This window comes from Thamnophis elegans, chromosome 16 (genome assembly GCF_009769535.1).
Source record: "Thamnophis elegans isolate rThaEle1 chromosome 16, rThaEle1.pri, whole genome shotgun sequence".
Taxonomy (NCBI): domain Eukaryota; kingdom Metazoa; phylum Chordata; class Lepidosauria; order Squamata; family Colubridae; genus Thamnophis; species Thamnophis elegans.
In genome coordinates, this window is record NC_045556.1 from 35,834,404 (window position 1) to 35,861,798 (window position 27,395).

At 46.7% G+C, this 27,395-nt stretch overlaps 1 protein-coding gene across 3 annotated transcripts in view; it reads left to right on the plus strand.

Moving 5' to 3' along the window:
- LMX1B (LIM homeobox transcription factor 1 beta) overlaps positions 1 to 24,575 on the plus strand; it is a 118,189-nt gene extending 93,614 nt beyond the window's left edge. Inside the window, exons 3-9 of one of the 3 annotated variants that reach the window (XM_032233545.1) lie at positions 8,792 to 9,024; positions 10,174 to 10,352; positions 11,029 to 11,106; positions 11,194 to 11,276; positions 12,138 to 12,163; positions 15,923 to 16,060; positions 24,418 to 24,575. In XM_032233545.1, coding sequence (XP_032089436.1) covers positions 8,792 to 9,024; positions 10,174 to 10,352; positions 11,029 to 11,106; positions 11,194 to 11,276; positions 12,138 to 12,163; positions 15,923 to 16,060; positions 24,418 to 24,575 — 895 coding nt within the window. Of the gene's footprint in view, positions 1 to 8,791; positions 9,025 to 10,173; positions 10,353 to 11,028; positions 11,107 to 11,193; positions 11,277 to 12,137; positions 12,164 to 15,919; positions 16,082 to 24,417 lie in introns of all 3 variants that reach the window. The other 2 variants (XM_032233546.1, XM_032233547.1) reach the window with 2 other exon arrangements.
- Positions 24,576 to 27,395: the final 2,820 nt, after the last annotated feature.

The following is a 27,395-nucleotide window of genomic DNA, read 5'->3' on the forward strand; positions in this document are numbered from 1 at the left end:
TTTCCTAGTCAAATGCAGTATATTTGGGTGCTCTAATTTGCTAGGGATTTGAAGGGATGCAGTGACTCAGGGGCTAAGATGCTGAGCTTGATGATCAGAAAGGTCGGCAGTTCAGTGGTTCGAATCCCTAGCGCCACATAACGGAGGGAGCTCCCATGACTTGTCCCAGCTTCTGCCAAGCTAGCAGTCTGAAAGCATGTTAAAAATGCAAGTAGAAAAATAGGAACCACCTTTGGTGGGAAGGAAACAGCGTTCCGTGCGCCTTCGGCGTTGAGTCATGCCAGCCACATGAACCCGGAGACGTCTTCGGACAGGGCTGGCTCTCCGGCTTTGAAATGAAGATGAGCACTGCTCCCTAGAGTCAGGAACAACTAGCACATATGGGCGAGGGGAACCTTTCCCTTTCCCTAATTTGCTAGGAGATGCAACAGAGCTGTGGTTTTACAGAAACTGGTGATATTCAAGTTGTCCCGCTTTGAAGTGAAAAGCAGAAAGACAAATCCGTTTTAAACACTGGTTTAGAAGTCAGTGCAAAAGATTTGGGTTTTGGTTTGATCCGTATTCTGTGGCTTGTTCCTAAGAGTGCGGTCCAGCAACGGAGGGGAGGGGAGTGGTGTTTAAAGCCAATATTGATGTTTTACGCGAAAGGTGCCCTGGCTGACTTTACAATCTTCCGGCTTATCGGCAAATCTGCAAATACAGGTGCGTAGTGTCCAATTCGCTAAATCTCCAGAGCAAACACAGATGTTGAGAGGATGAAAAAGGTCTGGTTGTTGTTCTTGGTCCTTTAGTGTTGATTAGTGCAAGGATAAATACTCAGATGGGACCTGCTCGGACTTTCCAAGAGGTGGTGGGCCCAGTTTTCCTAAGTCCTTTTGCATCCTTGGTTTCCTCCCCACCCCCTCTATTTCTCTTCTGTTTGATTTCCTGGTGGAGATTGCATTATTCAAATAGAGCAAGGAGTAGTTCTCGACTGTTTGCAGTTTTGCTCCCTTCTCACCCCAAATCTCTATGAAGGAGGAGGAGGACAGACTAACTTCGTCTTGGGTGTTGACCTGTGGGATCCTCGGTGCTTTCTGAGCTTGTTGGTTCCCTTGCAGACGTTTCGTTACCCAACTAGAGAACATCATCAGTGCTGGAAGGGAAGCAAGGTTTGCAGAGAGGAGGAGGAGAACCATGGGATCCTTGGTGCTCTCTGCTCTTGGTTGTTTCCTTGCAGGCGTTTCATGACCCAACCAGATAACATCATCAGTGTGACTTGTTCCTTGTATATATACAGTAATACAATACAATAAAATAGCAGAGTTGGAAGGAATGTTTATTTAATTTGTATGCCGCCCCACTCCCGAGGGACTCGGGGCGGCTAACAACCAAAAGCAGGGAGGGGATACAAATAAGACAAAAGACAGACAAAGTAAAAACAACAGCAGTCACAACATTTCAAGTGGGGCTGGAAATTCTTCAGCCCCAGGCCTGCCAGAACAACCAGATCTTTGTGGCTTTGCGGAAAGCCTGGAGGGTGGTGAGGATCCGGATCTCCACAGGGAGATCGTTCCAGAGGGCCGGAGCAGCCACAGAGAAGGCCCTCCCCCGGGGATTTGCCAGTCAGCACTGGCTGGCGGATGGAATTTGGAGGAGGCCTAATCTGTGGGATCTGATCGGTCGTAGGGAGGTAATTGGCAAGGGACCTTGGAGGTCTTCTAGTCCAACCCCCTGCCTAGGCAGGAAGCCCTATACCGTTTCAGACAAATGGCTATCCAACATCTTCTTAAAGACTTCCAGTGTTGGAGCATTCACAACTTCTGGAGGCAACTTCTGTTCCACTGATTAATTGTTCTAACCATCAGGAAATTCCTCCTCAGTTCTAAGTTGCTTCTCTCCGTGATGAGTTTCCACCCATTGCTTCTTGTTCTACCCTCAGGTGGCTTGGAAAATAGTTTGACTTCCTCTTCTTTGTGGCAACCCCTGAGATATTGGAACACTGCTATCATGTCTCCCCTAGTCATTCTGTAGCTCTGGTCTTGGCTGTTTCCTTGCAGACGTTTCATTACCAAACTAGGTAACATCATCAGTCCACTGATGCTCTTACATAGTCCGATAATGAGATGTCTGCAGTGATGATGCTTCCTAGTTGAGCGGTGAAATGTCTGCAGGAAAACAACCAAGCTCTGAGAGCACCAAGGACCCCACAGCTTTCCTCTTCCTCCTCCACTCCGCAAACTCTACTCCCTTCGGGGACTGATGATGTTACTTAGCTGGGGGATGAAACGTTTGCCAGAAAACCACCGAGCTCAGAGAGCTCCACAAACGTACATTCTCACCCCCGCAATCCAAAATGGCCCGTTCCATCTCCTGAAACAATCCCAGAGTGTGCCCAGGTGGACAGGCGAATGCTAAAACTGGTTGGTGACCTAGGAAATAGAGGGGGTTTGGTGGAGGAGGGGAGGAGAGAGGAAATGGTTCTTTCTTCCCCAACCGCAAATCAAAAGACAGAAGGAAGAATCCTCCATCGGCAGCAGCATTTCTTCCCCAGTCTGTTGTGGGCTTTATTTTTATGTTTTTGTTGCTGTTGCTTAACCTGCACCCCACTGTTTCATGGCGAAGGGTGGAGGCGAGGAGCCGTAACTCATGAAACATGTTGTTTGGAAAACGCCTGTGTGTTTGTTTTATCTTGCCCTCTCCTCCTCCTCCTCGTCCTCCTCCTTCCTCCCCAGGACACCCTCCTCCTTCCCCCCCCCCCACTGCAATCTCGATAATGGATGTCACCACTGAGCCTCGCGTGTGTCTTCTGCAGCAACGCCAAACGCCCAAGCTTTTCATAGGGTTATTAATAAAAGATTGTGTTGATGAGTTCGGAGTTTGGTAATAGACCCCCCGCTGGAGGAAAGGGGGAAGAAAAAAACATTAACACCGCAGGACGGTGAAATGTCTCCCTTGCAAATCAGCAACTAAACGGCTTTTCTTGATGGACTCCAGGCTGTGGAGTGTCTCGGTAAGGCCGAGTAGAAAGTTATTGTCTTGTTTTATGCCCAGCCTCTGGGTAGATCTGTAGCCCCCTCCTCTCTTCTTAATGTCCCCCTTTTGGGAAGAAAAGGACCATTATCCTTGCGTGCTCTAAGTCATCCTTGCCAGCCTGCCAGCCCACCCATCCCCACCACGCCAACCTTCAAGACACAACATACATTAAAAAAAACACACACACACAACAAAAACCAGTGATCGGGAGTTACGAACGGCGCTGGAATTGGCACCGAAGGCGGCCCCCAAATAGCCGTAATAACAACGGTTGTTGGTGAACTTGGGCAGCTGAGTTTTGTGCATCCCACTTCCCTGCATGAAGGACAGTTTTTCTGAAGGATGTTCCTCCCGCAGCTGGTGGGTGTGGGGATGCCAGGCCAGGCTAAAGGGAGACGTAACGTGCCACCTCAATTGGGATCATTGACCAGAATTTGAGATTGATTGTGTTTGGTGGTGGTGGTGGTGGTGGTGGTGGTGGTGGAGCGGTTTGGAGTAACCTCTCATTTGGGTGTGGGGGAACCACCTCCAAAGTCCATGTTGTTGATCGCTCTTATCGTTGAACAAGATGGGACTATGAATATCCCTGGAGTCTCTTCTGTGATACATTTGCAGAATAGCAGAGTTCTAAGGGAGATGGGAGGTCTTCTAGTCCAACCCTCTGCTCAATAGGAGACCGTATTCCATTTCAGACAAATCCATTTCAAACAAATCTCTTCTTGCAAAGCTCCCATGATGGAGCACCCACAACTTCTGAAGGCAAGTCCTTCCACTGATTAATTGTTCTCACTTGTCGGGAAATTCTGCCTTAGTTTTAGATTTTGTGTTTCTCCTTGATTAATTTCCTGTTGTGGTTCAGATTCGGATGGTGAGGAGGTTGAGGAGGAACCTGGGCCAGTGCTGGAATCTGGGGAAGGCTCTGATGAGGGCTCTGTGTCAGAGGCAAAGAGGGGGCCAGGGCCATATGCCAGTTATCAGCTGCCTTCAGAGTCAGACATCAGTCACTCAGAAGAACAGCAGGAGCCTGTTCCCAGTGTGCACATGCAAAATTGCCAGATGAAGGGAACAACTAAAGAACAGGGGTCGACGTGGGAGTAAGGCCACAGGTGGACAGTGAATGGCCCCTCCCAGAGGAAATAAAAGAGGAGCGAAAGGGGAGTGGAGTTTGCAGGAGACAATTAGCTCACTTAATTGGTTCGTGACTGTCCAAGACTCCTTGCCAACTTTTGCAGAGATCGGCCTGGCAGCTCTCCAAGCCAGATAAGGTCTGTTACTGTAAATCCTCCCTCGAAAAACTTTGCTGGATGTGAAGGAGCAGAATTCACAGTCAATTAATAAAAGGGATTTTTGTCGGGACCAGGAGTTGGCTTCATGCTCCGTCAGAACATTTGCATCCATGGCTTCTTATCCTGCCTTCAAGTGCTTTGGGGAATAGATGTACCCTCTCTTCTCTGGAATAGCCCCTCAGGTACTGGAAGACTGCTGTCATGTCACCCCTAGTCCTTCTCTTCGTCATACTGGATTTGTTAGACTATTTCTTGTCATATGTAGTAGAAGAGAAGCCGCAAATGAAGTGGAGAATAAGGTACTATTGTGGCTGCTGCCACATACCTCCCAGCGGCCAGTAAGATCCCACAGATTGGGCCTCCTTCAGATGCCAAACAGTGTCAGCTGGCGGGCCCTCGGAGGAGATCCTTCTCTGTGGCTGCTCTGACTCTCTGGAACCAGCTACCAGCTACCCCCGGAGATCCGGACCATACCCACTCTCATGGCCTTCAGGAAAGCTGTAAAAACCTGGCTGTTCCGGCAGGCCTGGGGCTGTTGACCTCACTGTTGAGGTCCAGCATCGATTAGAATGAATGTATGAGGGTGTTTGCCGTTTTTAAACTGTTTTCTCTTTTATCGTTATGTGTTTTTTTTTTTCTTATATTTTTTGTAAGCTGCCCGGAGTCCTTCGGGATTGGGCGGCATATAAATATACTTAATACATACATACATACATACATACATACATACATACATACATACATACATACATACATACTAAATAAATAAATAAATAAATAAATAAATAAATAAATAAATAAATAAATAAATAAATATTAGCCCCGACAGCCCTGGGTTCTACAAAAAGGAAGGAGCCTGTTTAGTCTAAAAGCAATTCCATACAGCCACCCTACTAGGATTCCAAAAAAACATTTCCCAAGTCCTGGTGTTGTCCTCCCTACAGGTATTATGAGAAGGAGGCCAGGAAGAAGCCCCAGCCAGCGTTCCCCCCACACCCACATTCTTGCCTTGTCATGTTTCCATTGCCAGTGAGGAAGTGACACAAGCTGGCTTGTTTGCAACATACCCCTTCCCCCCCCCCCCCGCCCCGATGTTTGCAAGGACGCAGTGGCATTCTGCAGGGTTTGCATCTGCTGTAGGCAGGGGAGAAAGCTATGGGGGCCGGAAGGCTGGAATTGGCAGGAGTCCCTGCTGACGGGGAACCTGTCCACCCTCCCCGAATGCTGCCTAGCTCCAGAATCTCAAATTGCAAAACAAAAGCGTTGCCGTGCGAGCTACGCTGCAGCTTTGCCAGAAGGGAAAAAAACTTGGCTTCGTGAGAAAGTCACGAAGAACCGTGACTCCGATGACTATTGATCCGGGAGTGGTGCCAAGATTCGGGGCGGGGGGGGGGGCGGGGGAGGATCCCCAAGGCAAGAAGGCTTCTTAGCCCAACTTGGAGATGTTGGCAGGTGAATCTGGAGCCTTCTTTATGCAAAGCAAGTGATCTATCTCTCAGTTAAGGCCCTTGTGTAATATCTAGTTCTCCTATCCAGATCCCTTCCAGTCTTGAAGCTCCAGAGATGTGGACTTCAACTTCTCTGCCTTGGCTGAGCTGCCAGGCGAATTCTGGAGATGAAGCCTCCATACCTGGAAGTTGTCCAGAGTTGGAAAGCCTTAGTTGCCTAGTAGGAGCTGCTAAGTAGAGGGAGGAACCAATACCCAACTTAACTCCTTCTCCCCCAAATGAAAGGAAGGCCTCATCCAAGCAAAAGAATAAGAGAAAAGATTGGTTGTATTTAACCATTGGTGGGTCTCTCTAAATATCACCCCCTTCCTTTATAAAGGTTGGGTTGGAGAACCCTTCCCAGAGAGGACACCTGGTGAATGCTTTTAAGGAGTGGGCTGCCTATGAATACTCCTTCAGACCTTCAGTGAAGGCGACTCAGTCTACTCCAAGTCTCAGGTTGATGCTCTCCTTCAGTCCCAGATGTTCCACCATGAAAGAGGATCCTGGTTTTGTTTCTGCTTTTCTGTTTTGGAGTCTCCAGATCAGGGCACGTGAGAAGTTCTTCCAAATTTCTCAAGCTTGCTTTGTTTCAGCCCTGTCAGGGCTTGGAGGTACAGTCCCACCTTTCTGCATCTTCCTTAGCTGCCCCGCATTCCCAAACTTTAAAAAAAACACAGAATAATAATGGATGGAGAGTCTTCTTAACTTCCTCCCTTGGGCTTTGAAGGATGGCGAGCCAAATGTTGCTGAAGGGAGAGATGATAGCATTATTCAAGAGAGGCTATCTTGAAGCTCAATCAAGGTGAGATTTCTGTCCTCCTACAGAAATGTCCCTCAAATGCTTTTCTCCTTTGAAAGCAATTCCCAAAGCGAATTCTCTTTTGCGAAAGAAATAACCCCTGTCAGGAAGAACAAACTGCAACTGAATTGTTGTTGTTGTTGTTAGTGGCAAAGTTGTCTCCGACCCAAACTTACTTTGAGTTTGTATATATTGTTTGCCTGTGTATTGTTGAGGTCAAAGCTGACAGGTAGGACATCCAGATTGTCCAAGCCCCAAATTTCGAGCCTGCAGAAAATACGACTCCAGCAACAGAGTGGTCAATGCCTGGAATTCTCTACCTGACTCCGTTGTTACATCCTCAAAGCCCCCACAGCTTCAACCTCAAACTGTCCACTGTGGACCTCACCCCATTCCTAAGAGGTCCATAAATGTGGTGTGCATAAGCGCACCAGTGTGCCTTCCGTCCCTGTCTGACTGTCCCCATTTACTTGTACTCATTTCATGTGCTCATGTCCATGTTTATCTTATACCTGTTATCTCGTACATGTTTGACAAGCTAAATAAATGACTAAACTTATCCTAAGTTTTCTCTCTGTGCCTGGAAAATAATATGTGGGGACGAGTGATCAAGAGAAGGAAACATGATTTAATTACCCAAGAGGCCTCAATCCATTTACCTCCCCAATTGATTAATACGTCCTGTAATACGGCTACATCCAAAAATCCACCTTGTCCTGCCTTTATAACTTCCTCCTGTTTAGCCAGTCTTTTGAACCTTGCTTAATGCGGACGGCAAACCCAATGCGGCACAGGGCTTATCTCAACCGGGGCGAGCTACAACACAACCGTTAACAATCATATTTGCCCCACAAACAGGAGGAAATTAAAGACCGGGACAGTAAAGGTTAGTTGTTAGGGCTTGATTATAAGAGCAAACAGCACACAAGAGGAATTGGGAGGCAGGGTGGATTTAAAAACAAGATAAGGAACTAAAAGGCAATAAATCAGGGACATGATATAACGGGGCCAGATGGCTTTGAATCCTGGCACTGCCAACCAGTGGCAACAATGCCAAGGGCCCTCTTGTGCTGCTGGGGGCATTCCCGGCACATAGGTCATATGGGAACAGCGAGAATCATGCTAGCTTTTTCCCCAGGACTTAAGAACCTGGAATCCTAGGGCTGGAAGGGATCTTCTAGTTCAACTCCTTCTTCAAGCAGGAGACCTTATAGCATTTCTGACCGATGGCCGTCCAGTCTCTTCATCACTGGGCCGTTTCTTCTTCTCCCCCTCCCTCTCTTGACCGGTTTTAGATTTTTTTTTAAGTGAAATAACTTGTTTTCTTTACAGTGCAATGAAGAGGCTGCCCAACTCCATCCCATCTGGGGGTGGCCTATAAAATTAATAAATAATTTCAATATCGGCCAGCGGTAAACCTAGAATGGTGGCTATCCAGCTCAAGCCCAGAGGATTTGCTGGCGAGCATTAGCCATCAGTTGAGTTCAGGTCCAGAAATGGGCAGGGATTGGAATGGGGCCAACTCGCCACGGGACGATTCAACAAATGCAAAAATTAAATTAATTTCAAGGGGAACCGTGGCCAATAATAATAATAACAAGAGAAAGGAAGTCAATCCAGAATTACGAGAGTCACAATCATTTTGATGACAATGTGGTCACCACTAATAAAAGTAACCCGAATGAAACTATTAATATTAGCATTGAATTGTCTCCCTGCGAATCATCTTAGACCAGGGGTGTCAAACTCAATCTCATTGAGTTTGACATCCCTGCGTTAAACCCTCAAGAATGGGGTGTGTTTTGAGCTCCCCCCAGTGCAGAACCATCTGAATACATCTCTCTCTCCCTCCCTCTCTCCCTCCCTCTCTCCCTCCCTCCCTCCCTCCCTCTCTTCCTCTCTCCCTCTCTCCCGCTCTCCTTCTCCCTCCCTCTCTCCCTCTCTCTTTCTCCCTCCCTCCCTCTCTCCCTCTCTCTCCCTCTCTCTGTCTCTTCCTCTCTCCTTCTCCCTCCCTCCCTCTCTCCCTCTCTCCTTCCCTCCCTCTCTCCCTCTCCCTCTCTCCCTCCCTCTCTCCCTCCCTCTCCCTCTCTCCCTCCCTCTCTCCCTCTCCCCCTCTCCCTCCCTCCCTCTCTCCCTCTCCCTCCCTCCCTCCCTCTCCCTCCCTCCCTCCCTCCCTCTCTCTCTCTCCCTCCCTCCCGCAGATTGTTTGCTGCCAAATGCAGTGGGTGCATGGAAAAAATTGCCCCCACTGAGTTCGTCATGCGGGCGCTGGAGTGCGTTTACCACTTGAGCTGCTTCTGCTGCTGTGTCTGCGAGCGGCAACTGAGAAAAGGGGATGAGTTCGTCTTGAAGGAAGGCCAGCTCCTTTGTAAAAGCGACTACGAGAAGGAGAAGGACCTGCTCAGCTCCGTCAGTCCAGATGACTCCGATTCAGGTGAGGGTCCCTTCTGAAATGGACCACCCTTGCTTGGTGGGGCTTCCAAATCTGGTTGGCCACAGTGTGATGCAGGATACTGGACCTTTGTCTGAATCAGAGCTCAGGGCTCTTCTTATTAACATTTCTAACAATCAAAGTTTTCAATAGAACATAGGCTTGGAGGTCTTCTAGTCCAACCTTCTCCCCATGGCAGGAGATCTTCTACCATTCCGGACTTTCTTTGAGTTTAATGGGATGGATACACCTGATCATAGAATAGAATAATAGAGTTGGAAGGGACCCCAGAGGTCCTCTGGTCCAACCCTCCATCTGTAGCTCAAAGTACAACTGTGAACTCCACCGTTAAGGGATGATTAATCAATCTTTGTTCAGTAGGTGGGAAAAATTGACATGCGTCCTTACCATAGGATTAATGGCTATTTCCGTTCCCTTTTTTGCACCGGTCTAATTTTTTTTAAAAACAGAAGGGGTAAATCCATCCACTCTAGTTTATAAATCTGGTGCAGTGTGAGGTGTAAACCAGATGATGTCATTTAACCAAGGAAAGCATAGTGTTGTGGCCCGCCAGCGGCCAGTAGAGCTGGCAGCAGATTTGGCCAGTGAGGAGGTTGGGGAGGAAGATGGGCCAGTTCTGGAGTCTGGAGAAGGCTCTGATGAGGGCTCTGTGTCGGAGGCAGAGAGGGGGCCAGGGCCGTCTGACAGTTATCAGCTGCCTTCGGAGTCAGACATCAGTGAGACAGAAGAACAGCTGGAGCCTGTTCCCAGTGTACACATGCACAGAGCGGCCAGACGAAGGGAACAGCTAAAGAACAGGGGTCGACTTGGGAGTAAGGCCCAGAGGAAATAAAAGAGGAGCAAAAGGGGAAGGGAGTTTGCAGGAGGCAATTAGTTCCCTTAATTGGTTCGTAACTCTCTGAGACTCCTTGCCAAGTTCTGCAGATATCGGCCTGGCATCTCTCCAAGCCAGATAAAGTAAATCCTCCCTTGAAAGACTTTGCTGGGTGTGAATGAGCAGAATTGACAGCCAATTAATAAAAGGGGTTTTGGTCGGGACGAGGAGTTTGCTTCATGCTCTCGGGAAGCCTCGGTCAGCCCACACAGCTTCCTGCTTCTTAGCCCTGCCATATTTGCACAATATATCCACAGTGAAAAGCGACGATGAGGACGGGGACATCAAACCGGCTAAAGGGCAAATAACCTCCGGGAAGGGGGGTGACGATGCAAAAGACCCCAGAAGACCTAAAAGGCCACGGACAATCCTAACAACCCAACAGAGAAGAGCGTTCAAGGCCTCTTTTGAAGTATCTTCCAAGCCTTGTAGGAAGGTAAGCTTCTCCTCCATCACGCCAACCTTTGCTATTAATCCTTCGTATAGTTACTCTTTGTGCACAGAAGGTTCTTAACTCCATCCCAGGCACAGTCGTGGTAACTTAGACATATTGCTTATGGGTCAGGCTTGATTGTCTCTGGAATTCTCTCTCGTTATGCAACTGCTGTGTCCTTCTATCATCCTTCAGTGGGGTGGTAAAAATTGATGTGCATCCTACTGCAGCTGACAGCTATTTCCCTTAAATTTGTGGCTCTCCAGATATCCAGTTTCTTAGTGGGAGATAAAAGTATAACCTCCATCTCACCAAATAAAGGAGGACATCTTCAGCTGAGTCCAGGGAGCCGGAGTCTTTTAACTACTGCATTACTAACTTAAATAACTGCAGTGATTCACTTAACAACCATGGCAAGCCAACGGGGCAAAACTCGCTTAACAACTATTTCACTCAACAACAGAAATGTTGCGCTCCGTGGCAGTTGTAAAGCGAGGACTGCCTGGGCTCTGGGAAATGAAGGGTTACGTCGAAGCTCGCTGCAACACTTAGCGTTGAATCTTTGCACGCCATTATCATTTCTTGGAAATGGGGGGGCCAACTTTGCCAGGCGGATGAAAGGGAGGATTTTCGGAGGATCGTGGCAAGCTCGGTGACCTGTATTTGGCCTTTCTTGCAGGTGAGGGAGACTCTGGCGGCTGAAACCGGCCTCAGCGTTCGAGTCGTCCAAGTCTGGTTTCAGAACCAAAGAGCAAAGGTAAGAAACTCAAGGAGGCTTAGCGTGAGCAACGTTGCCTCAACAGAGGGAGAATCAGGCTGACCTTGACTCTCTTTCCTTTCGCAGATGAAAAAGCTGGCCCGGCGGCATCAGCAGCAGCAGGAGCAGCAAAACTCACAGCGTCTCGGCCAAGGTAACTGGCCTGCAAAGCTTAGGATTGGCTGTTTATTGATAAAAGAGAATATTTGTAGCCTGAGGTGCAACTAGGAGGAGGGTCCTTGGTGCCCTCCAAGCTTGGTGGCTTTCTTGTGGACGTTTCGTGACCCAACGAGGGAACATCATCAGTGCCAGGAGGGAATGGAAATGTGGTGGAGGAGGAGGATTGTGGGCTCCTTGGTGCTCTCTGAGCGTGGTGTTTTCTTGCGGACGTTTCATGACCCAACTAGGGAATAACATCATGCTAGAAAGGAGTGGGGTTTGTGAAGTAGAAGAGAGAAGAGGAGGAGGAGGAGCAGGAGGAGGAGGAGGAGGAGGAGGAGGAGGAGGAGGAGGAGGAGGAAGAAGAAGAAGAAGAAGAAGAAGATTGTGGGGTCCTTGGTGCTCTCTGAGCTTGGTGGTATTCTTGCAGACATTTTCACGACCCAACTAGGGAGCATTATCAGTGCTAGAAGGGAATGGAAATGTGGAATTGAGGAGAAGGACTAGGACTGTAGGGTCCTTGGTGCTCTCTGAGCTTGGTTGTTTCCTTGTAGACGTTTCATCACCCAACCAGGTAACATCTTCAGTGCTAGTATGGAGTGCAGAGTTTGCTCCTCGTAGTTTGCCCCGCAGCCAGCAATCAATACCCTGGTGAGCTGCTCTTCCTCCGGTCTGCCAAGGTTGTTCTCACATCCCGGTTACAGAAATATAACCTATTTTTGGGCTCTGTTGCATTTCCAGTTTCAAAATAATCGCAAGCTGTGCTGCCAATTTTGGCCAACTGTGCATTAAATTTGACAGTGTGGTTGGGGAAATATAAGACACCCATGCAAAGGGGGGGGGGAATGGATATGAGGGCTGCATACATCCAGGGGTTGCCAGGGGTTTGGAAAGCAGCGTAATTGCCCCCATTCTGTATGTTCCACCAGAATAAATCTTGCACCGCACTTCCAAAGGGAATGTAGCTGGTTTCCTGAGAATCTATATGCCTTGGCACAGTTTCAGCTCTGGCACCCTTTTAATAATTGGCATTCAGTTCGTCCTGTCTGCTTTGGGCCATGCTGGCACCAATCAGGCGCCAGTCAGTCAGGGCTGGCAAAGTGCCACAGCAGAGACTGGACAGATCCAGGGCCTCTGCCCTACCCAGCTTGCAAAATCTGTCTCGGGCGAGGACGCAACAGCGCCTCTTGCATATGGATGAGAGACGCAGCAGCCCTCGTCAAGACGGGCATTGCTCAACGTCAGAGGGTGTCGGCTGGTGCCAGGCCTCGTGGGAGTGGAGTCGAAAGAGCGATCGGGCAACTTCTCCTTCCATCCTTAGCAGGGAATGAGTCACCGCTTTCAAGCAACCCTCGGATGGGGCTGAGAGATTGGGTGGTGAGGTGGTGGTGGTGGTGGGGAAGTTAGGAAAGATTCTCCACAGGATCGAATCAAATCCAGATTCTAAATCTCAGAAGTCAAGGAAGGAGGACGTTGCTCAGGAAGCTTCCTTTCTAAAGAGAATTTTATTTATTTATTTAGTTTGTCGAACATGTACGAGACAGCAGGTATAAGCATAAACATGGACATGAACACAGGAAATGGGTACAAATAAACAGTGCAATAGGACAGGGGCGGAAGGCACGCTGGTGGGCTTATGCACGCCCCCTTTATGGACGTCTTAGGAATGGGGTGAGGTCCACGGGGGACAGTTTGAGGATGAAGCTGTAGGGGATTTGAGAAAGCAACAATGGAGTCAGGTAGAGCATTCCAGGCATTGACCACTGTGTTCCTGAAGTCGTATTTTCTGCAATCGAGGTTGGAGCGGTTTACACCTTGAGTGTGTATTGATTGTTTGCCCGAGTATCTTTGCGGTTGAAGCTGAAGTAAACGTTGACAGATAGGACGTTGAAGCAGACAATTTTGTGTACTACGCTTAGGTCAGACCCTAGTAGTTCCAGGTTGCCCAAAATTTTGAGAATGAAATGGGCTGCTTTGTCCTTATTTAGCGACAAGTGGTCCAAAAACACTGGACATTATTTAGACAAATGGCCCCTGTGTGAGCATTGTGAGATCCTTGGTGCTCTCTGAGCTTGGTGGTTTTCTTGCAGACATTTCATGACCCAACTAGGTAACATCATCAGTGCAGGAAGGAAGTGAGGTTTGCTCTTTGGTTATACACAGTAATTTCTCCTGCCAGTGTTGATGAAGGTGTGATTTTTTTCTTCTTGGTACTTCCTTGATCAGAGTATTGTTTTCTGCTTGATTTGTTTGTGTGGTGTTAATCCCTGTTTATCTGGTTACTGGTTGATGGGCGCTGGTTTCAGGGCAAGCCGCTGGATATAAACAGGGAGTTATCCCCACACTCCTTCACACTGATGATGTTTCTTAGTTGAGTAGTGAAATGTCTGCAAGAAAACGACCAAGCTCAGAGAGCACCAAGGACTCCACAGACACCATTCTTCTCCAATTCCTCCTCCTCTACTCTGCAAGCTCCACTTTCTTTCAGCATTGATGATGTTCCCTAGTTGGGTCGTGAAATATCTGCAAGAAAACCACCAAGCTCAAAGAGCACTCAGAACCCCACAGTTCAACCCAGAACTACAAACATTCTCTTCGATTGGTTATTGCGTTCAGACAACTCTCTCTCCAACCTGCAATCTCACTGCCGTTCCTTATTCAATCTTGTCCTCTTTGCTTGGAAAGGTGTTCTCTGGGGGGGGGGGGAAGCAAAAAGTAACAACCCAACAATAGTTTCATTTCCTCTTCTTTTTCACGATCCTTTGTTTCCTCTGCCTGGTTTGCAGCCACCCCTTCTCCCTCATTATTTTCAGCCCTGTTCCTCTTTTGAAGGGCACCGTGAGCTAATCGGGAAATCACAGAGTTGATACGATGTGCTTCATGTGCAACCAAATGAAGTTGGGGGGGGGGTGGAGTCACTTCCTACAGAGTTTCTTCAGTTTTTCATAAGTAGGCTCCATAATCCCATCAAGATGATACAGGGCTGGTTTCGTAAAAATGTGAATTCTTGGGTTTGCCATGTTTTGAAAGAAGTTGGGTATGAATAAGATGTTGAGTCCTAGCAAATATGGTTACTCTTTTAAGTTTGAACACAGTGCCATTCGCCACCCAGAATCTCTGCAACAGTGAGATGGGCTGCCAATAAATTAATAATAATAATTATTAGGGTGCCGTGGGCCATACAGTGTCAGCTAGTGACCCTCAGGGGGAGAGTCTTCTCTGTGGGAGCCCCTTCCCTCTGGAATGAGCTGCCCCCGGAGCTTCGCATAATCCCCGACCTCCAGTCCTTCTGACGCGCCCTAAAAAGTTGGCTTTTCCAGCAAGCCAGCCTGGCCTGAACAAAATAAAATAAATGATTGATTTAATTGTTAATTTTAATCTAATTTTTAAAATGTTATTGTTAATATTAATTGGGTTTGTTTTTGGATACTCTATCTAATTTTCTTTTTAACCTTTGTAATATGTGTTTTTTTTTTATGTTGTACGCTGCCCTGAGTCCTTTGGGAGAAGGGCGGCATATAAATCCAATAAACAAACAAACAAATATAATAATAACAACAACAGCAATAGCAATAAAATTACAACAATAATAATAATGGATGTGGCAGCAGAATAGAAGAGAAAGAACTGGAGAAGATAACAAAATACATAGACCTACAAATAGAAATAGACCTACAAATAGAAATAGAATGACTATGGCGAAGGCAAGCAAGGGTAGTACCAATTGTCACAGTTCCCTTGGGAGTTGCCTTGAAAACAACTGGAACATCCAACCACTTGAACATTGTCAGCATTGACAAATTTGCCATCAGTCAATTGCAGGAGGCAGCTTTACTTGAAACTGCTTCCATCCTGCAACGATATCTGTAACACCGTCAAACATCCAGATTTGCATAGCTCAGGTCCTTGGTAAAGGCTCGATAGGTAGACAAAAATCCCAAACCCAGATTGAACATCTGGTTGACTGTGTGATGATTAATAATAATAATAATAATAATAACAACAACAACAATAATAAATATCATTGGCATTGACAAAATTTATATCAGCGGTTCAAATCTCACCGGCTCAGGGTTGACTCAGCCTTCCATCCTTCCGAGGTGGGTAAAATGAGGACCCGGATTGTTGGGGGCAATATGCTGACTCTCTGTAAACCGCTTAGAGAGGGCTGAAAGCCCTATGAAGCGGTATATAAGTCTACTGCTATTGCTATTGCTATATTAGTCAATTGCAAAAGCTGTTTATTCATCCGGTGCTAATACCTTTAATACACCCACATCTGTTTATCGCAGGGCCTTGGGAAGGACTCAATAGAAGGAATAAAAATGCCAAATCCAGTCTAAACATCTGGCTGGCTTTGCAACCAACAACAATAATAACCACCGGCATTGACGCCATCCCCATCAGTCAATTGCAAAAGGCAGCTTTGGTAGGAACAGCTTACATCCTTGACATAGTCCTTTTTTAACCCCATGAAATCACCACATCTGCCTATCCCAGTTCCTTAGGAAGAACGACGGCTGGGCAAAAACGCCAGACCCAATCTGAACATCTGGCTGATAGTGCGATGAACAATAATAATAATAATAAATACTTCTGGTAAGTTGACTGTGAGTCAAGCATTACTTAGAGTTGTCTTTGTTTCATCTTGCAGAAGTGATGTCCAACCGGATGGAAGGGATAATGACATCTTACACACCCCTTGCACCACCGCAGCAACAGATTGTAGCAATGGACCAGAGCACCTACGCCACTGATCCTTTCCAGCAAGGTCTCACCCCGCCACAAATGCCAGGTGACCACATGAATCCTTATGGTAAGACTCCCTGGGAATCAGCTGCCATTGTCATGTGCAAGTAAGACCTTCAGAACATCTGTGGAAACTCTGAGGTTCTCCTCTTAACATCTGGAAGGGCGCAGAAGTGTCCAGAGAACCAGTAGAGTGCAGTGGTTCAGGATGGGCTCAAGAAACACCTATTTGTCCATTCTTGGCCTGTGGAACTCGCTGGGTGATTTTAAACTGGTTGCTTTCTTTCAGCCCAAACAGATTTGCAAGCAGGGTTGCCTAAACTGCTTTTATCTCCTAAAGCAAAGGAGAGAAATCTAAATTCAGACATCCTATCGGTTAGTCTCTTTCTTCTTCTTCTTGTTTACTTGTTTCGAGTTGGATTTGACAAAGCAGAGCTCCTAGGAATGGAGAGATCAAAACCCATCCTATTTCTGTGTTCATCGGCGGCTTCATTTTAATCCCAGCCATCCCCACAAAGGATCTGAACACACATTAGAGTAGTCCACGGTCGTGAGAGAGTTAGAGGATTTGAAACGCTGCTTCTGTTCTTCCTTCCTTCCTTCCCCTTGTTCCTTCAGCTCTCCACACCCTGTTGGCAAACGTAGGGATTAAATCAGCTTCTTTCTCATTTCCTGGAGCAGCAGTAGCTGTCAGAGATTTCGAGCCCTGCCATCGCCTTCAGGGCAAATGGCATTTCCTAAGGCTGTTTTCCCTTGGATTGCCATCATCTTTAACCTTCATGCCAAGGAAGAAGGCAAGAGGAGACGTAAATAAATGAATCAGTGGAGCCCAAAGGGCGTGGGGAAGAGTTGCTTCTCCACCATGGGCTCCTGATGGCAAATATTGACTTCTTGAAGAACATTAGATGTTGACCTTGGTCTACCAGCTCTTGGATGGGTTTCATAGCTGATCAGCTGCCCTTGGAGAAAATTCTGGCCTGGCCATTGTTTTGTTCTGAGGTTAAAATGTATATGAAGAATTTGGTATGTCTAGTCTATTGAAAGGTAGGGACGTGGTGGCTCAGTGGCTAAGATGCTGAGCTTGTTGATCAGAAGGGCAGCAGTTCGGCGGTTGAAATCACTAATGCCACGTAACAGAGTGAGCTTGTCCCAGCTTCTGCCAACCTAGCAGTTTGAAAGCACGTTAAAAAATGCAAGTAGATAAATAGGAACCACCTTTGGTGGGAAGGAAACAGTGTTCCGTGCGCCTTCAGGAGTTGAGTCATGCTGGCCACATGACCCCGGAGACGTCTTCGGACAGCACTGGCTCTTCGGCTTTGAAACGGGGATGAGCACCGCCCCCTAGAGTCGGGAATGACTAGCACAGATGTGCAAGGGGAACCTTTACCTTTTTAGTCTGTTGAAAAGAAGGACTAGGGGTGACATGAGAGCAGCTTTCCAGTATTTGAGAGGCTGCCCCAAAGAAGAGGGAGTCAAGCTATTCTCCAAAGCACCTGAGGGCAGGACAAGAAGCAATGGGTGGAAACTAATCAAGGAGAGAAGCAACTTAGAACTAAGGAGAAACTTCCTAACAGTGAGGACAATTAACCGGTGGAACTCCTTGCCACCAGAAGTTGTGGATGCCCCATCACTTGGAGGCTTTTAAGAAGAGACTGGACAGCCACTTGTCTGAAATGGTATAGGATCTCCTGCTCAAGCAGGGGTTGGACTAGAAGACCTCCAAGGTCCCTTCCAACTCTGTTGTTTTATGCATCTCTGCATCTATTATGAAGTCAGGATATGAAAGAGCCCTAAAGAGTTAAACCACCGCATTATTCTAGTTATGTGCTTCTTATTTTTAAGGAGGCCTGGAACTGGAGAAAGTAGGAGGGGGGGGGGCATCAGCCATCCCAAGTCTTGTCTTTTCACAACCACATCAGTGGGAAGGCTGCATCAGATGTGGTTTGGCAGAAAGCTGGTTTACCCTCTTGCATCCAGAGCTGTTTAGCATGCAAATTGATAACAGCTCTTATCGCACTCACAACAACGGCATGCAGGGGGTGGAATGTCCAGATTCCCAAACTGGGGGTGCCAGATGGGTGGCATGGAAATTGGAAAAGGCACCCCTCCCCCAGTTGATCTCTGCGGCTGGGCGAGGATCTGCCATTCATATTTTGCCCTTCGCCCATCAAGCCGGGTCTCGTATGAGATCCTGCTGCTTGTCTGCTTCGAATAATTCAGAATAATTCAGCCGAGTTTTGTCTTATCAAGCCTTAATGTCCCTGGAGCAGATCAAAGAATTAAGTCCTTCTCTTAAGCAGGATAGCAGTAGCCCTTAGACTTATATACCGCTTCATAGTGCTTTTAAGCCCTCTCTAAGCGGTTTACAGAGTCAGGATAGATAAATAAATAGGTAGGTAGGTAGGTAGGTAGGTAGGCAGGCAGGCAGGCAGGCAGGCAGGCAGTAGCACTTAGACTTATATACTGCTTCACAGTGTTCTACAGCCCTCTCTAAGTGGTCAGCTTATTGCCCCAACAATATATGTCCTCGTTTTACCAACTTCGGAAGGATGGAAAGCTGAGTCAACCTTGAGCCGGTCAGGATCGAACTCCTGGCAGTCGGCAGTAGCAGCCTGCAATATTGCATTCTAAGCACTGCGCTACCAGGAAGGAGAAGGAGAAAGGGAATTAAGAGAGAAAGGAAGAAAGGAAGGAACAGTAATAGCACTTAGACTTATATACCGCTTCGTAGTGCTTTTACAGCCCTCTCTATGTGGCTTACAGAGTCAGCCTCTTGCCCCCCAACAATTTGGGTCCTCATTTTACCCACCTTGAAAAGATGGGAGGCTGAGTCAACCTTGAGCCTGGTGGGATTTGAACTGCCAAATTGCAGGTAGCCGGCAGTCAGCAGACGTAGCATGCAGTACTGCACTCTAACCATTGCGCCCCCGTGGCTCAGGATGATGTTTGGAGGCCTACACGTTCTGGAAGATCCAGGTGTTATTGCTCATTTTAAAGTCAACTGAAGTCATTCCCATCTCCAAAGAGCTTCCATATTTTTCTAGCTGCTCAACAAGGGGAATCTTTTCTGGATTCTCTTCGAATAAAAGATGAGGTTCCAGAAATGAAAAGAAAAGTACGAAAAGACTTTACGGTTGACATAAGAATTGCACAGTCAGGGAGCAAGGTTTCTTCCCCAGTTTTGCAATGGATTGCAAAGGCAATCCGTGAGCCCTGTTGCAACACAGTTATCTAGGGATCTAGTCCTCATGATTTATCTCCTGACACCAGACTTCCAGGCAGCGTTTTCTAAGAATGGAAAAACTTCCTTGCCATCTCAAACTGGGCATGGTGTTTGCCGCCCTCTGATTTCACCATAGGGGGACAAATGAGTTTGCGGAGCAGTGGCAGGAATGCACGTCAAAGAAACAACACATGAGGAAGGAGGAGAAGAAAGCAGACTCAAGGACTCATCCCTCTTCTGTTGTTGTTGTTAGTTGCGAAGTCGTGTCTGACCCATCGTGACCCCATGGACAACGTTCCTCAAGGCCTTCCTGTCCTCTACCATCCTCTGGAGTCCATTGAAGCTCATGTCTGCTGCTTCGGTGACTCCATCCAGCCACCTCCTTCTCTGCCGTCCCCTTCTTCTTCTTTTGCCCTCCATCCTTCCCAGCATGAGGCTCTTCTCCAGGGAGTCCTTCCTTCTCATTAGGTGGCCAAAGTCTTTGAGTTTCCTCTTCAGGATCTGGCCTTCTAAAGAGCAGTCAGGGTTGATCCCCTCTAGGACTGACCAGTTGGATGGCCTTGCAGTCCAAGGGACTCGCAGGAGTCTTCTTCTCAATTCTTGGGCGCTCAGCCTTTCTTATGGTCCAACCTCTTGTAGCAAATCTAAAGATGAAAAATAAGACTGAACTGAAAGAAAGAACTTGTAGAGTTCTCAGCTGAGCTGGTGAAATATTTCTGCTTTTCACTCTTTCATTTCCTTTTCAAATCGTTGCAAAGGGTGCAGGTGGGGAATAGCTCTCAAAGTCCCGTGTGGATTTCTTGAAGTCCATTTCCACCCCATTGCAATTCAGTCCGTCCACTTCTTCCAATCATGCTGTTCTGACCTAGGCTTCCCCCAAAAGTGTGAGGCAGAGTCCTGGTCCCGACAAAACCCCTTTTATTAAACGAATGTGAATTCCTCTCATGCACATTCAGGCAAAGGCCTGGCAAACAGTCTTTCAAAGGAGTATTTATGACTACAGACCTCATCTATCTTGGAAAGCTGCCATGTAAATATTTTCCAAATGAGGTGCTGTGCAAGGAAAGGCTGGGCACAGAGTCTCTGAGATTCATGGATAGATCTTCACACTCCTGAAATGAACTAACAAATTGTTTCCTGCAAGAGCCCACTCCCCTTTCGCTCCTCTTTTATTCCCTCTGGGGGGGGGCATTCACCGTCCACCTGTGGTTTTACTTCCAAGTCAAGCCTGATTTCTGAGCTTTTTTTTTTTCTTCTGGCAGCTCTGTGCATGTGCAAACTGGGAACAGGCTCCAGCTGTTCTTCTGCCTCACTGCTGTCTGACTCCGAAGGCAGCTGAGAACTGCCAGACGGCTCTGGCCCCCTCTCTGCCTCCGACACAGAGCCCTCGTCCGAGCCTTCCCCAGGACTGGCCCAGGTTCCTCCCCAACCTCCTCACTCTCCGAATCTGCCGCCAGCTCTGCTGGTGGGCCACAACACCTGCCCCTTACCTGACTGCGGCTAGGGTTGATGGGACATGTAGTCCACCCCATTCGGTGGACGCTCTGTCTCAGGTGGCAGAGAGACATTAACTGAGTGTCTTTCACTTTGGGTAACATCCTTGACTGTTTTTAAAGTCATCTTCCTTTTGGTGAGCCAAATTTGCGTCAGGGGGAAGGGATGAAAAATGGAGCCCCCCCCCCCCCAACTGGGTTTCTCCTCTTTCCTTTTGCAATGCCTCTTCGTTTTCCTTCCAGCGGCAACTTTTATTGGCACTGACAAGATTTGATTCTGACATTCCTAAAAGCCACAGTTTCCTCTGATGGAATGCAGGAGCTTTTGTCTTTTGCCAGCTGGCTTGCCACAGATTATTTGCTCATGTCAGATAAAAAAGGATCTTTCCCGTTCTTTCTCTTTCGTCATGTTTTTCTCTTTTTTTCCCCTCTCTTCTTTTTCTTCTCTCTGTCTCTCTCTCTCTCCCTCTTTCTCCCTGTATCTTTCCCCCTGTTACTCGCTCTTTCTTTCTCTCTCTTTTCCTTTCTTTCCCTCTCTTTTTCTCTCTCTTTCTCTCTCTTTGTCTCTTTCTCTCTCTGTCTCTCTTCCTTTTTCTCCCTGTTTCTCTCTTTCTCTCTTTTCCTCTTTCTGTCTCTCTTTCTGTCTCTTTCTCTCTCTCTTTCTCTTTCCTCTTCTTTTTCTCTTTCTTTCTCTCTCTTTCCCTCTCTTTCTCTCTTTCTCCATGTTTCTCTCTTTCTCTCTCTCCCTCTTTCTCCATTTCTCTCTTTCTTTCTCTTTCACTCTCTCTTTCCCTCTCTTTCTTTTTCTTTCTCTCCTTCTCTAACTTTCTCTTTCCTTCTCTGTCTTTCTCTCTTTCTTTCTTTCTCTTTCTTTCTCTCTCTCTTTCGTTCTTTCTCTCTCTCTCCCTCTCTTCAAACTCTTTTGAAATGTTATAGACTGCAAAGCAAACAATTTGCTGGCAGAGAGCCGAACCATTTCTTACATCTCGCCCAATGATGCTATCATAGTGCCATTAAAATCTCTATCAAAGAGCCAGGCCTGCTTTTTCTCTTCATCTGATTCTTCAAGTGCAAATTATTCTGATTTTTTTTGCAGCAGAGAAAATCAGCACAGCTGAAGAAAAAGCACAGCCTTCCAAAAGATTACAACAACTCACAAAGCACCCAGGGCATATGAGCAGTATTATTGTTATTGTTGTTCTTATTATTCCCAGAAACCAAACACCCTGGAGATTTAAGATAGGCTTCTTAAAAAAAATTTCTCCGATGCTTTCGTTTGCTATTCGCGGTTGCTCTTTGGAACAGAAGTATATCCAGATGTGGCAATCATGCACAGAAATTCCTCCTGGGTCCACAAATCCTACAGCGCAGCTAGTAAAAGCCTTAACCAAAAGTTGGCTACGTCAATCCGGGTTTGCGGTGATGCAAAAATTGAAGCAGGAGTATTTCCAGCTCCCCAGATATGACTAGATTTCTGATGTTACCAAAATCCTGTGACTTGAGTTTGCCTAGAGTATGTCATTTGCAAGTTCAGGGAAAATGCAAGTTCAGAGATTGCGAAAGAGAAGAAGTAAAATGGAATGGAATGGAATAGAATAGGGAAGGGAATAGAATAGAATAGGGAAGGGAATAGAGAAGGGAAAGGAAGGGAATAGAATATAGAAAAGGAATAGAATAGAATAGAATAGAATAGGGAATAGAGAATAGAATAGGGAATAGGGAAGGGAATAGAGAAAGGAAGAAAATGGGAGTGTAATAGAATATAGAAAAGAGAATAGAATAGAATAGAATAGAATAGAATAGAATAGAATAGAATAGAATAGAATAGAATAACAGAGTTGGAAGGGACCATGGAGGTCTTCTAGTCCAATCACCTACTTAGCCAAGGAAACCCTACACCACTACAGACAAATGGTTATCCAACATCTTCTTAAAAACTTCCAGTGTTGGAGCATTCACAACTTCTGGAGGCAAGTTATTCCACTGATTAATTGTTCTAACTGTCAGGAAATTTCTCCTGGGAAAAAGTTAGAACAACAAGAAGAATTGGTCTCGTTAACCTTCTCCCAGATGTAACAGATAGTCAGTGTTGGAAGGGACCTTGGAGGTCTTCTAGTCCACCCTCTGCTCAAGCAGGAGTTTCTAAAACATTTCAGACAAACACTTGTCCAATCTCTTCTTAAAAACCTCCATGAGATGGAGCACCCATATCTTCTGGAGGCAAGCTATTCCATTGATTGAGTGGTCCCACTGTTAGGAAATTTCTCTTTAGTCCCAGGCTGGTTCTCTCCTTGATTAGTTTCCATACGTTGCTTCTTATCCTGCCTTCAGACGCTTTGGAGAATAGGGTGACCCTTTCTTCTTTGTGGTGGCCCTTCAAGCATTGGAACACTGCTATCCATTTAACATGGAAGAGCCTTAAAAAACAGTACCTCCAACATAAATGGGACCTCTGATCCTTCTCTTCATTAAATGGGACACATTCCTGTCCTTCTGAGAAAAGGAGACAACAAACTGTATTCTTGATAGCCTGTTTCACCCATGAGACTGTTCCACATCGCAAAAGGATTCCAATGCACTGGCCTTCACAAGGCCAACATTTGTTGGGTGGCAAAATTACAAACTTACACGATGGGCATCTTCAACCTTCTAAAAAGAACCATGTTGTGTGATATATCTCTGTCGTACAGGAAGGGTTTAAAGCTGATGGAAGCAGGTGTGCTGGGAACACTTTGGTCATGGGAACTGCTGGCATGGGTGAAACCATATATGGATCGTATCTATAGAAATTCTCAGTCCTTCAGATCATGGTTGTCCCCAAACTGCTTTTTTCCCCCCAATGGCAACTGGACTTTGTTTTTCCTTGAAGACATTTTGCTTCTCCTCCAAGAATCTTCTTCTGTTGTGGCCCGCCAAAGGCCACCAGAGCTGGCAGCAGATTTGGACAGTGAGGAGGTTGGGGAGGAACCTGGGCCAGTCCTGGAGTCTGGGGAAGGCTCAGATGAGGGCTCTGTGTTGGAGGGAGGGGGGGGCAGGGCCGTCTGACAGTTATCAGCTGCCTTCAGAGTCAGACATCAGTGAGGCAGAATAACAGCTGGAGCCTGTTCCACATGCGGACATGCACAGAGCTGCCAGACGAAGGGAAGAGCTAAAGAACAGGGGTCAACTTGGGAGGAAGGCCACAGGTAGGCAATGAACGGCCCCTCCCAGAGGAAATAAAAGAGGAATGAAAAGGGAGTAGAGTTTGCAGGAGACCATTAGTTCCCTTCATTGGTTTGTGACTCTCCGAGACTCCTTGCCAAGTTCTGCAGATATCGGCCTGGCAGCTCTCCAAGCCAGAGAAGGTCTGTGACCGTAAATCCTCCCTTGAAAGACTTTGCTGGATGTGAATGAGCAGAATTCACAGTCAATGAATAAAAGGGGTTTTTGTCAGGACCAGGAATTTGCTTCATGCTCTCGGGAAGCCTCAGACAGAATATCTCCTCCTCCAAGAAGCTTCTTCAGAACTTCTTGGGTGGGAAATGAAAAGGAAAAAACGAAGTACAGTTGCCTTTGAAATAAAAATCAGCTTTGGGACATACATGGAGCATCTTCTCAGAAGATTAAAGCTCCCTGCCTTACTCAACCCAGCATATTAACATGTCTATATTCCTTTTTTTCCCCCTTCCTCTCTCCATCCCCCACCAGGAAACGACTCCATTTTTCACGACATCGACAGCGACACCTCTTTAACGAGCTTGAGTGACTGTTTCTTGGCTTCCTCGGAAGTAAACTCCATGCAAGCCAGGATAGGAAACCCCATTGATAGGCTGTATTCTATGCAGAGCTCCTACTTCGCCTCATGAAAAGCGACTGGCAGGGAAACCAGCCCAGCTCTTCTGAACTTCTTTCCTGAACCGATTGTCCACAAGGAGCTCCTTCCCGGTTTCCAGCTGGAAAAAAACAACAACCACACACACACAAACACAAACACAAAGAACTTCATACAGCCATATTTCCCTTGTTTTCCTCCACCCTGATACTGGTCCCCTTGGGAATGACAGGAGCAGTGAATTAAGGAGGCCTCTGAGAAACAGACAGGCCAGGAATCCTCAGCCAGAAGGACAAAACGACCAGGCGTCGCTCTCAAAAATCGCCAAGGTGGGACCAAGGAAACGCCGATGCCCCTGTGGTTAGTTTCTTCTCGAACCCCATCATGGTGGTGGCAACACACTTGGGGACCTCTTCCAACAGTGCGGTGTTTTCTCCAGGCTGCCCTCTCGCCCCCCCCCCCCCCCCGAATGCAAAGTTGGTCCAAGCTGAAGAAAGAAATTGGGAATGTCCCAATTTTATTCTGCATGCTACATCTCCCGCCACAGACTGAAAACCCTCAGGGCTACGAGATGTTTTTGACAGAGCTGTGATTCCTATATAGGGATGTCCCTATTTCCCCCTCGGCTATTCTTTTTTCTTTCTTTTCCTCTCCATCAAACCAAATGGACCGCGCCCCCCCGCCAAAAAGCCCTATAATCTCTGGGGCCATTAAGTTATAGTTGCTGCACTTCCTGGAAATGGGATGGGGGGGAGGAGTGGGAGGAGAGAAGGGAGGGGGGAAATCCCCAGAAAATAAAAAGAGGAATGCAAAGAGAAATCGTCATCGTGATGACATTTCTTGGAGGGGAAGAGAAAGAGTAAGAAAAAAAGATGCTGAACCATGGGAGGCAAACTTAGATGGGTTGCAATTACACCTTTACCTGAAAAAAAGCAATTTGATAAAAGGTAGGGCCAGAGATATTCTGGGACACCTGATTTTGATTTCAGGTTGTTCGCCATTCTGGGTGTGTTAAAACATTTTTTTTAAATAAGGGTGAAGGAATTCAGTGCCAAATTTCATATCTACCCACCTAACCCTTGTTTCTCTTAGCTTTGATTGACAGTCATCTGTTGGTGATTCCTATTTGTTTATACCGATTTGACAGCGATACCCCCACAGATCCTTGCTTCAGGGATCATGTTAATTAGAGCTGACTTTAGTATGGGATCTTTCTCCCCCCCCCCTCAACGGGGTTAGAAGAAACCCCTTTCCTCCCCACCACCACCACTTATCCATCATGTAATTTCAAAAAGCAAGCAGGGATGGCATTCTGTAAAGCTTTACTCATAGTGGGCACTGCTGATTCCCAAGCGGTTCCATTATTCCCCACTGCCCATGGACCAGTTGCTACCTTGTTTCCCCGAAAATAAGACCCCTCCCAGATAATAAACCCAATCGGGGTTTTGAGCGCTTGCGTTAAAATAAGCCCTCCCCGAAAATATTGGAGCAGCAGCAGCCACGAGGTGACCACGCTCGCCGCCTCCTGCACCTCAAAAATAATAAGACCTCCCCGAAAATAAGGCCAAGCGCTTATTTTGGAAATTAAAAAAATAAGACCCTGCCTTATTTTGGGGGAAACACGGTAGTACAAATTAAACCTTGGCAGATGCGAAGATGTGAAACCCATTTTAGGATGCTTACCACTAAGAGTGCCAGGGAAATTCCACGTTTGGTGACTGGTTAGATCAGAGGGTAAGCTAACATGGGGTCATTGAGAAGTATGCTGAGAAGGAAAAGGGGATGGATCTGGGGATTTGATTTGATTTAAATTATATTTCAAGGGTAAAAAAAAAAACAAGTCAGTGAATTGAATATCATGGCTACCCACGTATTTTGCATTTCACGACTTCCACCCGGTTTAAATTGCAGTGGGCGAAGGTTTGATTAGAAGCGTCTTCCAAACCATTCTTGGTCCACCAGTTTTCCATCGTCTCATTGCCCTTTCTTCCTGGGTTCCAGATGTTTTGGTCTACATGTTCCCATCAACCTCAGGTAGTTTAGCTCAAGCTCCCACCAGGTGTGATTGCCCTCAAGTCTCATGGTTGGTTTTTATTATATTTTTCATTGTCCGTTTTGGGGAAACGTAAACTGGAGACAACGCTTAACCTCATGTCCTGCTTAGGGACTTCTAGAAGTATCTGCTCAGCTACCCTGGGAATGTATTGGGGATAGACTAGATGGCCCCCACGTTCTGCAGAACTTTGATATAATGTTTTTTTTCTAATGTTCATAAAACAAATTAGGGATAAGCTTCACCCATGTACACGCCTCTGGAGTTGATCAGCCTTTGTCAATTTGGAGGCTGTTCGAGATGTGTGGATTTTAATTCACTAGCATTCTCCAACCATTGTTGAGTGTTGAATTCCACATACCTTAATGGTATCCGGATCCGAGAAAGGCTGGATTAGGGGGAAACTTGAGCTTCATTGCTGAAATTTCATAGCCATAGCTGAAAATTTTGGGAATCAAGATCCCAAAACCTCAAGTTTAGGGAAAACTGACTTAGAGATTTATTTTGAGTATTTGTTGGCAAGTCCAGTGCTCACGTAAGCGTAGATCTATATAAGCAGTGGTAGGATTCAAATAATTTAGCAACCGGTTCTCTGCCCTAATGACCAGCTGGATAGGCATGGCTCGGTGGTCATGTCACTGGGTGGATTTGGCCAACTCAATGTCACTCACGTTGATGGGCGTTTCACCTTAGCTGTGACAATGTAATAAGGGTTAACTGGAGAGGCAGCTTCTGTAAGCAGGGCAATAAAGATTCGGCTAGAAACAACACCAGAATGTTTCCTTCCTGCCTTCCTTACAG